The following is a 16,258-nucleotide window of genomic DNA, read 5'->3' on the forward strand; positions in this document are numbered from 1 at the left end:
TGGCGAGAGCAGACCGCCTCGAGAAGACAGGTGAGAGCAGACCGCCTCGAGAAGACAGGTGAGAGCAGGAGGTTATGGACTCACACAGTGGCTAATTCTAGGACTAAAAAAGTAGCCTGCTACTTATACGAGAGCAGTGAGACTCAAATGACTTTAAAAGCAGTTATTCCAATAAGGGAGAGTGATGAAGAAATGTGAAGAGGTTACAGGACACTTCTGACCACTATTTTCATTATTTATTATCAGAGCTTGCTGCTGGAAATGCCAAAATACCTCCACTCCAGAAATACACACCAACAAACATGGGATCATTACCCTGTCTCAGCACAGAGTGCCGACCACAGACGGGGAAATTACTGCCGTTAGGAAGTGTCACCAGAACAAGATCAGAGTGTTTCTCCCAAGAGGGGACATATGTCTTCTAACATCTCTAACAGGTTCCTGTTTAGACTGTCTCTTACTCAGATTGAATCATGGGACTGATTCTGTGAGATGCAACGTAGACATGTAATGAGTCTTGATTCTACACGAAGTGTGTATCTTCTACACAATCTATTTCTACGTAAACATTCTGTAACGTTGCGCCCTCCTGAATGAGAAGACAATGTTCATGTATTGTTGAATAACCACCTCTGAACATGAAGTTTGTAATACTCTAACTTAATGCAAGCAGGTATGACACTTCATGACCTGTTATAAGCAGGTATGACACTTCGTGACCTTTTATAAGCAGGTATGACACTTCGTGACCTGTTATAAGCAGGTATGACACTTCATGACCTGTTATAAGCAGGTATGACGCTTCGTGACCTGTTATAAGCAGGTATGACACTTCGTGACCCGTTATAAGCAGGTATGACACTTCGTGACCCGTTATAAGCAGGTATGACACTTCGTGACCCGTTATAAGCAGGTATGACACTTCGTGACCCGTTATAAGCAGGTATGACACTTCGTGACCTGTTATAAGCAGGTATGACACCTCGTGACCTGTTATAAGCAGGTATGACACTTCGTGACCAGTTATAAGCAGGTATGAGCCCTTAGTCTTAAAGGATCATGAAGAGACACCACTTACTAAAACACAGTGGGGTTCATATATTCTTATGACCAAGTATTACATGCATTTTAACCACAATGCATTACTTTGCATCAAGTAAAGTTTTACCATGAAATTCTCTAAAAACCTACCTTTGACTACATGTAGGGTCAATGTATTGTTCAATCATACATTACAGTCACAGTTTGGGGTTCTATGTCTTGTTGCCATGAAAAATATAACGTATACCTAGCAAGCACGGTATTATGATTCAGAGGTCTGAAATACTTCAAACAAGCATACTGATGATGCAAGGGTAAATCGATTTCATTCATAGTCGTATGCCAGTTAGCAGTATGCTTTGTACCACACATAGTGGGCTACATTTACTAAGCCTTTGCACCTCTGCGTTGAGTTTTGAATAATTTTTTAGACGGGAGAACAAACAAAAGATAGAAAACATTTATTTGTTTTGTCTTAGGATTCCATCCACCTATTACTGTTCCCTTGTGTAAAATGTGATTTGTCTTGTTCCAGGTGTAGAATAGGTAGATACTTTGTTAACCAGGCGCATTGTGAGAGTGATGTGTTTTGCACAGAGGAATCTTAACACAAGCTGTTTCAGTCTTACATCTCTGCCATCAGCCTCTGAAGTCAGGCTAGCTGCACCGAGCCCCACTACAGACCCCAGACAAGACAGACATAGGACACGTACCAGGTTGTCTTTATTGCAGTCGTACTGCGCAAAAATCAAATTTAACATTGTGGAAACCACATTCGTATCATATAGCAATCTGAGATGCACGACTGCAAAAAAAGAAGCTTGACCTGGAACGCGGCCATTGGCATCACAGTTGGTAGGACGAGGCTACTTGGAGCGGACACAGCTTGAGCCATTCAACATGACTGCCTGTATAAGACCATCTACACCAGCTCTATGACTTTGGGGATAAAGCGTAGAAGCACAATGTACAGTACTCTGTGCTTAGCCTCAGATCAGTTCACACCAGCTATACACACACACAAAAAAAAGTGGTTCCCAACCTTTTTCGGTTACTGTACCACTGGGAATGAATTTCACTCTACCCGGAGTACCCCCTCATGTGCCTTTTACCAGCAGTCCTATGGTCTCATGAGTCTTCAAGTACCCCCTGTGGATAGACCACATACTCCAAGTGATCATAAGACCCCTGGTTGGGAACCACTGCCCTAAAACATAAAATCGGGAGCTCAGTTGGTAAGGCGGTGAAACTGACCAAAGTTGGACTATGTCGTCCATTAAAATTAGACAAAAAAAAACAAACAAAACAAAAACACTGAAATTGGCAAGTTATGGCGCCGACTTCACCCACTGGCCAGATTTACTAAACATGTGCTTTGTTCGTGTCAACAGGGGATGAAACCCCAAAGTTAAAACTCGATCTTCATCTACCTTTATTTGACCTTTAAATCTACCTTTACCATTATTCTTCTCAGAACCTGTATTTTCAACCCTCCCCCCACTACTTTCTGTGATTAATTCCCTCTATAAAAATACAGGTACAACATTTGCACCTGATGCAAATGCTTAGTAAATCTGGATCATATGGGCTGAATCCTAACTAGAGATCTGTGCACAAGAGTACAAACTGTTCATCCCTATTTTTTTTGCCATTGACATCACTGCATGATTTCCTGGAAGCGAAACTAAGTTACTAAGAATCCCAAAGTAAGGATTCGGCTTGAATGAACAAACAGCGACACCAAGTTCACCATTCTGTGCTTGAGAAAAAAAATTAAACCTACAACAGAAGGCTTTTATATATGTGGTCAGTACTCTTCATCTCAACCATACGGTTGGAGGGGCTGCCGTTTCCATAGAACTGAAGTATCTGCTAGTGTGCCATTCCAGGGTCGTGTTCATTAGGGTATACAACGAAAAGCAAAAAAAAAAAGCATTTACTTCCTTTTGGTCCCTACTGAACACGACCAAGGTGTCCGTTGGCTATTTCAGGAGTCAAAGCATTTCATGATGGCCTCCCTGTCGAACTTGAAGTTGAGGAAGGACCTGGAGGAGAGGTGTTCACAGTTGCTGTTGCAGACCACCTGCTGCCCATTGGTGGAGCTGCACGTGTCAGATGGCAGTGCTGCATCTGGGAAGAGAAAGGGAGCAGTTTCACTCAAGGCCAGTGGACAACGTCCGTCCCCCCAGCCAATCCTGAGCTAGTTAGAAGATCTCCAGGAGTCACGGCCACCCCTGAGCTAGTTAGAAGATCTCCAGGAGTCACGGCCACCCCTGAGCTAGTTAGAAGATCTCCAGGAGTCACGGCCACCCCTGAGCTAGTTGGAAGATCTCCAGGAGTCACGGCCACCCCTGAGCTAGTTGGAAGATCTCCAGGAGTCACGGCCACCCCTGAGCTAGTTAGAAGATCTCCAGGAGTCACGGCCACCCCTGAGCTAGTTGGAAGATCTCCAGGAGTCACGGCCACCCCTGAGCTAGTTAGAAGATCTCTATAGTGAAAAAGAGGGATCCAAAACAATGTGTATCTGAAAAAAATGAACGTATAGTTGCTTTAAACAGCACATAGAAGCTGTTACATATCTATTGGAAACTTGTCTCATTCCTAATCTTCACTTTGTGCCATACCTGTGTCGAAGTTGTCCTGTAGTCTCCTGGGCTGAAGTCTCTTCTCCTCTTTCTGGAAGAACAGTTTTAAAATTTGTAATGCAAAAAAATATGTCCATGATAAATCAACAGACTATGATCAAACTTCAAGCAAAAAAAACAACAATACACACAATCACCATTGAACACATGAATATAACTGCAATTTAAAATGCGAGACCGATTTGTATTAAATTAGTAGATAATAACAAGAAAGCTTTGAGAAAATGTGAGTCGTTTCTTCAGCTATTCACTTGTTTTAGATCTAGTTTAATCTTGGACACCCAGAACTAAAATCTTCCGTAATTGTTCCAGATGCTCGATAGAGTTCTGGGGGTGGGGGTGGGGGGGGCGGGAGAGTACTAACGAGACTAGCGAAGTCTCCACCCCTCTCAACGGAAGCTCTCGGCCAGTTTCGGGCAAGTCCCTTCTGAAATTGGATTTCACCTGTGAAATCGTGATGTCAAAATGATCAGCGCTGGAAAATCAGCATACCGGAACAAAGTTCCTTGTTAGTTGTCGCATACTACAGTCTGTCGACAGATGCTACTACCATTTAAGTTGCCTGCATCTGTCCACAAGAAATTAGATCTAGCTAGAAGTGTTGTTAGTATTGGTCTAGATTACACCTAGCCTTGTCCCAGATCTGTTGTCTCCTCCTCTAGCCTGGTCCCAGATCTGTTAGTGCTCTTGCCAACTCCATTGCTGTTATTGTCAAGCTATAGATGTTTGGCTTGACAAAGAGTTGGCATGAAAAGACTGGCACTCAGACTTAATCTACGTTCTTATAGTCTCGGTAGAGGTCAAGTAAATTGGTCTAGATCCTGGTCTATAGTTTAAACTAGTTAGAGGTCTAGTTTGTATAATTGGCTTTATTTCGAGAGCGGTTCAGTTGGTCTGGACCTACATCTATGATGATGTGTAGAGCGTGTAGGTCAGTTATAGTTCGATGTGTAGAGGGTCTAGGTCAGTTATAGTTACAGCTGAAGTCGGAAGTTTACATACACTTAGGTTGGAGTCATTAAAACTTGTTTTTCAACCACTCCACAAATGTCTTGTTAACAAACTATAGTTTTGGGAAGTAAGTTAGGACATCTACTTTGTGCATGACACAAGTAATTATTCCAACAATTGTTTACAGAAAGATTATTTCACTGTATCACAATTGTAGTGTGTCAGAAGTTCACATACACTAAATTGACTGTGCCTTTACACAGCTTGGAAAATTCTAGAAAATTATGTCATGGCTTTAGAGGCTTCTGATAGGCTAATTTGACATCATTTGAGTCAATTGGAGGTATACCTGTGGATGTATTTCAAGGCCTACCTTCAAATGCAGTGCCTCTCTGCTTGACATCATGGGAAAATCAAAAGAAATCAGCCAAGACCTCAGAAAAAAAATTGTAGACCTCCACAAGTCTGGTTCATCCTTGGGAGCAATTTCCAAATGCCTGAAGTTACCACGTTCATCTGTACAAACAATAGTACGCAAGTATAAACACCATGGGACCACACAGCCATCATACCGCTCAGGAAGGAGACGTGTTGTCTCCTAGAGATGAACGTACTTTGGTGCGAAAAGTGAAAATCAATCCCAGAACAGCAGCAAAGGACCTTGTGAAGAGGCTGGAGGAAACAGGTACAAAAGTATCTATATCCACAGTAAAACAATTCCTATATCGACATAACCTGAAAGGCCGCTCAGCAAGGAAGAAGCCACTGCTCCAAAACCGCCATAAAAAAGCCAGACTATGGTTTGCAACTGCACATGGGGACAAAGATCGTACTTTTTGGAGAAATGTCCTTTGGTCTGATGAAACAAGAATAGAACCGCTTGGCCATATTGACCATCATTATCTTTGGAGGAAAAACGGGAGATGCTTGCAAGCCGAAGAACACCATCCCAACCGGGAAGCATGGGGGCGGCAGCATCATGTTGTGGGGGTGCTTTGATGCAGGAGGGACTGGTGCACTTCACAAATAGATGGCATCATGAGGCAGGAAAATTATGTGGCTATATTGAAGCAACATATCAAGACATCAGTCAGGAAGTTAAAGCTTGGTCGCAAATGTGTCTTCCAAATGGACAATGACCCCAAGCATACATCCAAAGTTGTGGCAAAATGGCTTAAGGACAACAAAGTCAAGGTATTGGAGTGGCTATCACAAAGACCTGCCCTCAATTCTATAGAACATTTGTGGGCAGAACTGAAAAAGCGAGTGCGAGCAAGGAGGTTTACAAACCCGACTCAGTTACACCAACTCTGTCAGGAGGAATGGGCCAAAATTCACCCAACTTATTGTGGGGAGCTTGTGGAAGGCTACCCAAAACGTTTTACCCAAGTTAAACCATTTAAAGGCAATGCTACCAAATACTAATTGTGTATGTAAACTTCCGACTTCAATTGTAGATGTGTAGAGGGTCTAGGTCAGTTATAGTTAAATGTCTAGTTGAGCTAGATGTATAGTGAAGTTTGATACCTCATAAGGATAGATCAACAGCTTCTGGAGTACACCCAAACCAGTCCACTGATTTAACTAATGAGGGGCTTGATTATAATGGGACCATTTAGAATCAGCTGTGCTAGTTCGGGAATACATCAATAAGTGGACTGGCTAGGAGTACAGGTTTGGGAAACACTAAACAACAAGACGAAAGGGAGACAGCGACCGAAGCGGTGTTCCTAAGTCCTACACTTCTACTATAGGGTGTGCAGAAGGTTTCGTATTTTGCAAGTTTGACACATGTAGTGACTGCAGTAGTAATAGTGAGCTATTTAGGGGTGGCTTGTAGGTATGGCATTATTATAGTGGATTAGGACAGTAAGGTAGTGTGAGTACTATAGGGGGGGGCAGGAAGCTGTAAGGTTTTACATCTAGTCATTTTAGCAGACAGTCTTATTCAGAGCAAGTCCCAGTTAGTACAGTTGGAGCACTCATCTTAAGGTAGCTATAAAAATCTGTATTGACGAAATCAATGGCCCAATGGTTAGAGTGTTGGACTAATAACCGAAAGGTTGCAAGATCGAATCCCCAAGCCGACAAGGTTAAAAAATCTGTTGTTCTGCCCCTGAACAAGGCAGTTAACCTAGGCAGTCATTGAAAATAAGAATTTGTTCTTAACCGACGTGCCTAGTTAAAAGGTCAAATTAAACAAATCTAAGTTGAGACGGCTCGCACTTGTCAACGTCGGTTTGATGTTTGTAGAGCAAACAGTTGAAGACCCATATCGAATCTAAAATGGATGGCCTATAGGGCTTCGATATTGTTTTTAAAAGGAGAAAAAAAAAGGTGATAGAACACAGAACACACAAAATCCAGAAGTTTTTTGGCAAGCAATACAAGCAGAGTCAGTGAGAAAGTAGCATATATATCATTTTTTAAAGACTAGTGCTAGCCTGGATGTTTGAAAATAGTTTTGGCATTGGTAGCCATTACGGTTTTGGGGCTACAGGTGGCGGAGGACAGCCAATAATGAGAAAAAGTAAGCCAGATTTCAGTAGTTGTTTTCACTTTCAGCAAGCACACCTAACAATCTATGGTGAGGCGTTACACACAGCTTCAGCCAAGCTAAGTTTCACCTGCTGGTTGCCGACTCCATTGGCCCTTTTCTTCAGGTTGGGAGAATCCTGGTGCTTCTTCCCATTGCCTTTCACATTGAGGTTCTGCAGACAGGAGCAAGTACCATAGAACCAGGACTCATACTTTGGACATTCAACAACAACAACAAAAATATATTGAGTAGCCACTGATGCACTTCTCCTACTATAGTGTCCCCTGAATAACATAGAAAATTGGGGGGAAAAAAATATTTTGGTTTAGGTCAGTTTTGATTAAATGGGTGCTGTCAGAAAAGCAGGAATTGTTGATAAAATAAATTATAATTTCAGGCTAGACACAGAAATATTTTTGCATTCTACAAGGCCTGATTCTGAACAAGGCCAAACTGGGAACACTAGTTCTGTCACCCTCTGCTGGTGACACAAAAACAACCCAAAACAGACCTTTTACCCTTGAGTGAATTGATGCTGGATTGCAATTGCTGCATTGTTTTGATCACACTAAGAGATATAGGTATGCTACAGTATCCTAGCGCAGAGTAAACACACACTCAGTGTTGCCTCGCCCATTAATTAAACAATCTGGCTTTGCCTGAGGAAGACTGACAGTGAGCATGCAATGTGTTTCAACCTGAGTGTTTGTCATGCTTTTGTTAGTTTATCCGTTGTAGTATTTTTGAAGCAGATGTACCACAGACATTTTATACATCTACCCCAACCCATCTTGCATTTGGTCTAAACTAAACGTGTCAGCTGCAGCAGGCCTCAGCACTCTGAAGTTAAATCTGTGGATAACTGCCCAAAGCATCTAATTTATAGAGTCTGCTGGAGCAAGTGTGGGGTACCTGAGCCGTAACATTTTCTGATACTGCACGATTCAGAGTTGAGATTAGTGCACGATAATGACTTTCCCATAAGTCATTTATTCATGTCAATGGGAGACTCGAGTTAAGCACGCGTGAGCATTTCGTCAATATATACAGATCTCTGGACGGATACACTTTCATGCCCGCTACATTAGGTTAGTGATACACAGAGCGCATAAGAGAGGAATGTGCACAACACAATGACAAGAGGGACAGTTCGTGAAAGTGTGCCTTATCTACTTTGAAGAACTAGTAAAATGATTGTCAGACAGCTCTGCAGCATACTTAGGCAGGCTATATAAATAGGATGACTAAAGACCGTACAGGAAGCACAGAGATGTGATCTGGGTGGCTGCTACTTCCTGAGCAGAGATGATGACTAAAGAATGAAAAATAATAAAGTAAAATAAAAACGAAATAATGTAACCAATTGAAATATTTTACTTCATAGTCATTTTCTATTGATGTCTACCCAATGTAGACCTGACAGACAACATATTTTCTATGTTTTGGCAATTGAATGTTCACACATTTTTGCTTAGGAATTTCCATTAGAAAGATTTAAAATCATTTTAAAAAATGTCATTATTTCATTATGCATTTAACGTAAATTTTTTTAAATTATTATTATCGAAAACAGAAATCGAAACTATTTAAAAAAAAAAAGAATCTAACCAAAACAACCTTAAATAGCACTAACATTATTATTTTTTTTTTTTTAATTGCTCAGCACTACCCAAACAGACATTCATTCTGTTTGACCGTTCAAACAGCAGAGACCAACCAACCTTGGCTTTCAAGAGTTCAGAGACCTCGTATTGGCTCAGCTGTCCCAGAGGCTTGGGTTGCTTCTGCTTCCCCCACCCCTCTGCTGGAGATGCCTCAGGCAACATCTGGGCCCGTCGATGCTTGGAGCTATAGAAGAAGAAATTATTCAATTCATATTAAAAAAAAAATGTAAAAGCTTTATTGTCCACCAAATGTATATACAAATTGTCTTCAGCATGGGGATAAGTGTCTTACCGTGCTTTGTCCAGAGGTTTGCATGGAGTGCTGCCATTGGATGCAAAATCCTCATCACTGTCTGTAGACTCTCCTTTACGCTTGGCAATCCATTCTCGGAGTGGTCTGTGGAGGGCAAAGTAGAGATGCTAGAATCAAATGACTGAATTATTAAAAATTGTATTAAAAACTGGCGTCAGCTTTATACACACAGGATAGACGATTACACAATAAAATACTGTACAAGTTGGCTACAACTATAGGGGACGCCTCCATAAGACTAGGGGATGATAAGGGTCTCCCGAGTGGCGCAGTGCTCTAAGACACTGCATTTCAGTGCAAGAGGCGTCACTGCCAGCACCTGGTTCGAATCGAGGCTGCATCACATCCGGCCGTGATTGGGAGACCCATAGGGCTGCACACAATTGGCCCAGCGTTATTTGGCTGTCATTGTAAATAAGAATTTGTTAACGGGCTTTCCTAGAAGGCTTCCCCTAAAGTAAATTCATTCAAATTGCCTACTCCAGTCTTTACAGAAATAAATACAAAATCATTCAAATAGGCTACTACACCAGAAAGCATGATTTGGCCAGAGGATCATTAGCTTCTTTACCAAAGAAAGAAGAAGCTGTGGATGGTTTTCAAAATCGCATTGCCTGTAGTCGGAAGGGCCTGCAACTTGGTCAGCGCACACAGCAAATACCAAACAGATGATTGTCGAGTAGCAACAGACAGTGATATTTCAAAATACAATCTCTGTAAAACAAATGGCTATTGCTGTAAAGACCAGATAAAGAGACTAAACCATCTTTTAGTTATCAAAATTCTCAACTTAATTGAGCGAACAGTATAGCCCATCTTATTGACACCAGCGGAGAGCACTGTCCACTCCGATGAGTGTGCATATTCACTCTTTATCATGGTCGGGGCAGTGCCACCTGAAAATGAGTTTTTGGACAATAATATTGTCTTCCAGGTTAGATGGACTTCATATTGTATTTGTGTCTCCCCTACCCGTAAGCCTATTACATGGATCAGAGCGTCATTTTTATAAAATTTTGTTTGTCAGTATCAGCAGAGTAGTTGTCGTAGGCTACCCTGTAATTTGTGTCGTAGGCTATTCAAAAGTGTAGGAGGAATGAAATAGGTTAATTTAAAAAAAGGCCACATTTCCCTGTGCAAGAGAAGAAACATATCTGGAAACAGCCTAGGTTTACTCTACGCTACTACACTCAGCTACGCATTGAACTGTATATTTTGCCAACAGTAATCAAGTTAAGTTATTAGCCTGTAATGTCTATCCAATCATCACATTATGAATAGTAGGCGCTCTGACATTAGTCTGCAAATTCCAGTGACGCATGGAGTGCTTTAAGAAGGTGCATCTTTAATGGTGAAAATGTGCTTCCCCAAACTAGAAACTCCGGTGTCGCCTACACCCTAAAACATACAATAGTTATAACATTTTGTTATTCATGCTGCACTGACAGGTTATATTTGACAAACTGAAAAAGCAACACGAGAGTATTCCACTGTTAACAAGATACTTATTTCACATGCAGTTGGCTGTCACACAAGTCTTTCAGAAATGCTGAAAATATATTTTTATTTAAAAAAAGGTTTTTGTATATACACATACTAGTACCAGTCAAAAGTTGACAGCTACTCATTCCAGGGTTTTTTGTAATTTTTTTACATTGTCGAATAATAGTGAAGACATCAAAACTAATGAAATAATACAAGGAATGTAGTAACCCCCACAAAAAAAAGAATAGCTAAACAAATCAAAATATATTTTAGATTCTTTGAAGTAGTCACCCTTTGCCTTAACAATGAACAACTGTACCTTTTTAATAGTACATTTGTGTAATTTAGTTCCTTCTTAATGCGTTTGAGCCAATCAGTTGTGTTGTGACAAGGTAGGGGTGGTATACAGAAGATAGCCCTATTTGGTAAAATACCAAGTCCATATTATGGCAAGAACAGCTCAAATAAGCAAAGAGAAACGACAGTCCATCATTACTTTAAGACTTGAAGGTCAGTCCATGAAGAACATTTCAAGAGCTTTGAAAAAGTTTATTCTAGTGCGGTCGCAGAAACCATCAAGCACTATAATGAAACTGGTTCTCATGAGGACCGCCACAGGAAAGGAAGACCCAGAGTTACCGCTGCCACAGAGGATAAGTTCATTAGAGTTACCAGCCTCAAAAATTTGCAGCCAAAGTAAATGTTTCAAAGTTCATGTAACAGACACATCTCAACATCAACTGTTCAGAGGAGACTGCGTGAATCAGACCATCACGATTTGCTGCAAAGAAACCACTACTAAAAGGACACCAATAAGAAGAGACTTGCTTGGACCAAGAAACACAAGCAATGGACATTAGACCGGTGGAAATCTTGTCTGATGAGTCCAAATGAGAGATATTTCGTTCCAACCACCTTGTGAGACAGAGAATTTGAACGGATTAACTGTGCATGTGTGGTTCCCTCCGTGAAGCATGGAGGAGGTGGTGTGATGGTGCTTTAATGGTGACACGGTTTGTGATTTATTTAGAATTCAAGGCATTTATTTAGAATTCACTTAACCAGCATGACTACCACAACATTCTGTAGCGATACGCCATCCCATCTGGTTTGCACTTAGTGGGACAATCATTTGTTTTTCAACAGGACAATAACCCAACACCTCCAGGCTGTGTAAGGACTATTTGACCAAGAAGGAGAGTGATGGAGTGCTGCATCAGATGACCTGGCCTCCACAATCACCCGACCTCAACTCAATTGAGATGGTTTGGGATGAGTTGGGCCACAGAGTGAAGGAAAAGCAGCTAACAAGAGCTCAGCATATGTGGGAACTCCTTCAAGACTGATGGAAAAGCATTCCAAGTGAAGCTGGTTGAGAGAACGCCAAAAGTGTGTAAAGCTGTCGTCAAGGCAACAGGTAGCTACTTTGAAGAATCACCACTTTGGGATACTACATGATTCCATATGTGTACTATATACAGTGGGGCAAAAAAGTATTTAGTCAGCCACCAATTGTGCAAGTTCTCCCACTTAAAAAGATGAGGCCTGTAATTTTCTCCTGTCTCAGCCTCCAGTATTTATGCTGCAGTAGTTTGTGTCGGGGGGCTAGGGTCAGTTTGTTATATCTGGAGTATTTCTCCTGTCCTCTCCGGTGTCCTGTGTGAATTTAAGTATGCTCTCTCTAATTCTCTCTTTCTCTCAGAGGACCTGAGTCCTAGGACCATGCCTCAGGACTACCTGACATGATGACTCCTTGCTGTCCCCAGTCCACCTGGCCGTGCTGCTGCTCCAGTTTCAACTGTTCTGCCTGTGATTATTATTATTTGACCATGCTGGTCATTTATGAACATTTGAACATCTTGGCCATGTTCTGTTATAATCTCCACCCGGCACAGCCAGAAGAGGACTGGCCACCCCACATAGCCTGGTTCCTCTCTAGGTTTCTTCCTAGGTTTTGGCCTTTCTAGGGAGTTTTTCCTAGCCACCGTGCTTCTACCTGCATTGCTTTCTGTTTGGGGTTTTAGGCTGAGTTTCTGTACAGCACTGAGATATCAGCTGATGTATGAAGGGCAATATAAATACATTTGATTTGGAGGTAGTATTCATCATCAAACCTGAAATAGTTGTACGTCAAAACATATACAGCCAGCTCAAAAATAAAGTTTGTTGGTGGGTATTCGTTAGCATCTCTGTCTTTCAAATAGTGAGCTAGGGCTGCCAGCTACCCCGTATGGGAATGCTGTTACATAGACTCCGACATTTAAATGTGACCAACAGTCTTCTGTTAAACCCTTTATTGGCGAGATCTTGTTTATGAAGTCTATAGAGTCTTTCACATATGATGGCAATACTTGCCCATGTGATTTAATAAAAGAGTCTACGAAATTCGACAATGGTTCTAGCATTGAACCTATTCCTGCGATCACTGGTCTGCCTGGATACCTGCCTTGTTGTGTTTTAGGTTTGTGTAATTTTGGCAAAATGTACAGGCATGGACGTACGACACATTTGCAGCAAAGGTATTCATATTCAGATTTTGAGATAAGGTTGTTTAATATGGCTTGCTTCAGATTAGAGCATATATCCCTTTGGACCACCTGTGTGGGATCAACACTCAGTTTTCTATTGAAACGTTCATTGTTGAATTGTCTCTGAATATCTTCTTTGTCATAATCTAAAACAACCACAGCACCCCCCTTGTCTACAGGTTTGATGACCAAAGATGAATCTTTCATTAGTTCATTAAGTGCCTGTTCTTTTGTCCTAGTGATGTTCTTCTGAATGTGTGAAGCACAATAAGAGCCTTACCTGACAAAAGGAATGGCCATGAAAAACTTGTTGGGGGCGAGTCCAAGTTTAGACTTGGGAGTCATGTCATTTCTGTGACATGGTAGTTTCTCAATCGGGAACCACTCGATGTTCTAGGAGAAACACAGCACAATAGCTAGTCCTAGTTGTTCTCTTCATCTACGTTGTAAATACAAATTGCAAATAGGAACAAAAGATGAGAAAGTTAAGGGGTAACCGTACCCTTATCTCCTTCCTTGTTTTGGGGTTGAACTTAGTCTCCTTGGGTACCCCAGGTATTATGTACAATCGGGCCAACTGATCAGTGATTTTCTGCTCGATGTACGTATCTTTGCAGATGCGATCTTTGATATCGAAACCCGTCTCCTCCATAACCTAAGAGAATACAGACATGGCTATGAGAAAACATTATTGAATGAAACGTCATATATAGTATCTAGCCATTCTGTATTGAGCAAATACTTTCTTGCCAAATCAGAATTATAAAGACCTATAAAACTGAGATAATTTAATAAGAGGCAATTACCTCTCGTACAGCACAAACATGGGGAGCCTCATCTTCATTGACTTTTCCCTTTGGAAAGCCCCACCCTGACTTGGCCAAATAGCCCTGAACCAGCAATGCCTAAAGAGAAGAAATATTAAATATTATAAAAGGACATACAACACACACTCACACACCTGAGACAACTTAAGACATGAAATGTTTATCAGGAAGTATCACCATACACAGCCAGTGTTATAATGCATGTACTATACGCACATTGTCAAGCGACTCATCTAGAATAATGGCACCATAGGTTGGAACACCCATCTTATATTCCTTCCACTGTTCTAGAACCTTCTGTACATCCTCCCCATTGGGCAGCAAGAATGGACAATGATTAAAAAGTAGCATGGTGTCAAGGAGAATGTAAGGAACATTTGCAAAAAAAATGTTTTGTTTAGTTTTATGTACCGCTCCTCACAAGACGTTATTTGAATTGAAGGTGGTGGGGTCTTTGCAAGTTCAACAAGAAACGGTTAGGTGATGACATGTACATAACCTTTCACACAGCAGGCCTATGGTCATAAAGCATTTTTTAAATAATTTTTTAAAATCAGGAATTAACTAACCAAAGAAAAAAAGAACAACCCCCCCCAGCCCCCTCTCACATCATTATTCTCATGTAAGGATATCAGCCTTGGCAAAGTCCCTTATCCCGCACTGAGGTAATCCTGGTGCATTCTGCATGCAGAAGTCCAGGTAGAACCAATGGGCAAGCTCGATCTGGAAGCACACGCGGATAGCATTGTCTCTCTCTTCACTAGGGATGTGGAGGATGAATCGACTGGAAGAGAGGGGCAAATCAGTACAGTTCAGAACTACACGGACATAGTTAATTAGACAACATACTGTGGTCCATGTCACAATACAGTTTGAGTTATGAAACTACAACACAGTATAATGAAGTACCATGACGGTAGCCAAACATTAATGATGTACCATCATGACTGTAGCGAAGCTTGAGGTTCCGTGTATGCAGCTAGGGGCGCATTCATTACAAAAACCGTTTAAGAACCAAACAGAGCAAATCACGAGTTAATATTTGACGATTAGCCATCACTAGGACAGAGGCCACTTTAATAAATGGACACTAGTCACTTTAATAATGTTTACATATTTTGCATTACTAATCTCATATGTATATACTATATTCGTATCTTAGTCTATGCCGCTCTATCATTGCTCGTCCATATATTTATACATTCTTAATTCCATTCCTTTACTTAGATGTGTGTATATGTTGTGAAATTGTTGGATATTACTTGATATTATTGCACTGTCGGAGCTAGAAACACTTGCATTTCGGTACACCTGCAATAACATCTACTAAACACGTGTATGTGACCAATACAATTTGATTAACACATTCAGATAGGTCCCTCACCGTTTCGTAACATAATTAATACAACCTCTGAGAACACTGATGCAACGCACTTTCGTTAAGTCAACCCCATTGTCACTTGGAGACAGACTAACTACCTCGGTATCTAGCTAGCTATCCACAACCAACGTTACGACAAGCCACCAGCACAATAAAGACACCCCTCCGGGTATAGTGTTAGTAAGAAAACAAGTTAGTCACGTTTGACGCGGTATTTACCTGCAGAGGTCGTCCAATACGCCGTTGGGAATCTCCCCTCTTTTTGTCTCCATGTTGAGGATAAAAACATCCCGAACTCGCGAAACAATGAGGCGAAAAATAAACAGCGCAAAGCTACTATTTTCTTAAATCTCGAATCAATGCATTCTATTGATCAATCAAGGCGAACTATATGTGCCAGGTTCGTCAAATGTCCCTAAACTTACACAAATAAATACATGTAAGCTACGTTAGCTCGCTAAAAACAAACTCCAACACCGCGCAATCGAAAAAGAAAGGTAGAAACGCCACTGTTGATGATGTGAGGGGACGTTATTATCCAATCGTATTTCAGGGGAGGCTGGCCACGTTGAGTAGGTGGTACCTTATTAGGCTAAATGATGGCCTGTCAAAATATTCTAACCAATCAAGACGCACAATAACTCGAGCACAATGTATTAAGTTTGGTTGACAAAACAAGGAAACGGTAAGCAAAGATATTCGAGCAAGTTTATAAAGTAGACAACTAGACATTATTGAGGAAGAGGCGAGGCCTGTGTAGCCATGTAAATTACATTTTATACGCGGACATCCCAGTGGCATTAGAACAGTTTCTCATTAGCAGTAATCACAATAAATAACATGCGATATCCTTGGCCACAATTACATTATTATAGGAATAAGAT

General features: G+C 41.2%; 1 protein-coding gene across 4 annotated transcripts; it reads right to left on the reverse strand.

The window, feature by feature from the left end:
* Positions 1–1,487: 1,487 nt before the first annotated feature.
* On the reverse strand, positions 1,488–15,936 carry dcp2 (decapping mRNA 2). Of its 4 annotated transcripts, none has more exons than XM_031802356.1 (11): positions 15,594–15,886; positions 14,626–14,777; positions 14,210–14,337; positions 13,973–14,071; positions 13,669–13,821; positions 13,447–13,559; positions 9,133–9,237; positions 8,898–9,024; positions 7,265–7,348; positions 3,666–3,717; positions 1,488–3,565 (listed from the first exon to the last, which is right to left on the reverse strand). In XM_031802356.1, exons 1-11 carry the CDS (start codon positions 15,644–15,646, stop codon positions 3,519–3,521), a joined length of 1,113 nt encoding a protein of 370 aa, XP_031658216.1. In that variant the 5' UTR covers positions 15,647–15,886; the 3' UTR covers positions 1,488–3,518. The 4 variants fall into 4 exon arrangements, with proteins under 4 accessions (XP_031658216.1, XP_020312939.2, XP_020312938.2 ...); XM_020457349.2 differs by having other exon boundaries at positions 1,745–3,171; positions 15,594–15,936; XM_020457350.2 differs by lacking the exon at positions 7,265–7,348 and having other exon boundaries at positions 1,488–3,171.
* Positions 15,937–16,258: the final 322 nt, after the last annotated feature.

Source organism: Oncorhynchus kisutch, linkage group LG23 (genome assembly GCF_002021735.2).
Source record: "Oncorhynchus kisutch isolate 150728-3 linkage group LG23, Okis_V2, whole genome shotgun sequence".
NCBI lineage: Eukaryota > Metazoa > Chordata > Actinopteri > Salmoniformes > Salmonidae > Oncorhynchus > Oncorhynchus kisutch.

Bases quoted from the DNA above. Each gene is read 5' to 3' on its own strand.
- dcp2 (XM_020457349.2), bottom strand. From the start codon at position 15,646: ATGGAGACAAAAAGAGGGGAGATTCCCAACGGCGTATTGGACGACCTC. The intron at 13,822-13,972 runs GTAATTGCCTCT...GTATTCTCTTAG, and splicing joins ATGTTTGTGCTGTACGAGAG to GTTATGGAGGAGACGGGTTT. The intron at 3,172-3,665 runs GTATGGCACAAA...TTCTCTTCCCAG, and splicing joins ACAGGACAACTTCGACACAG to ATGCAGCACTGCCATCTGAC.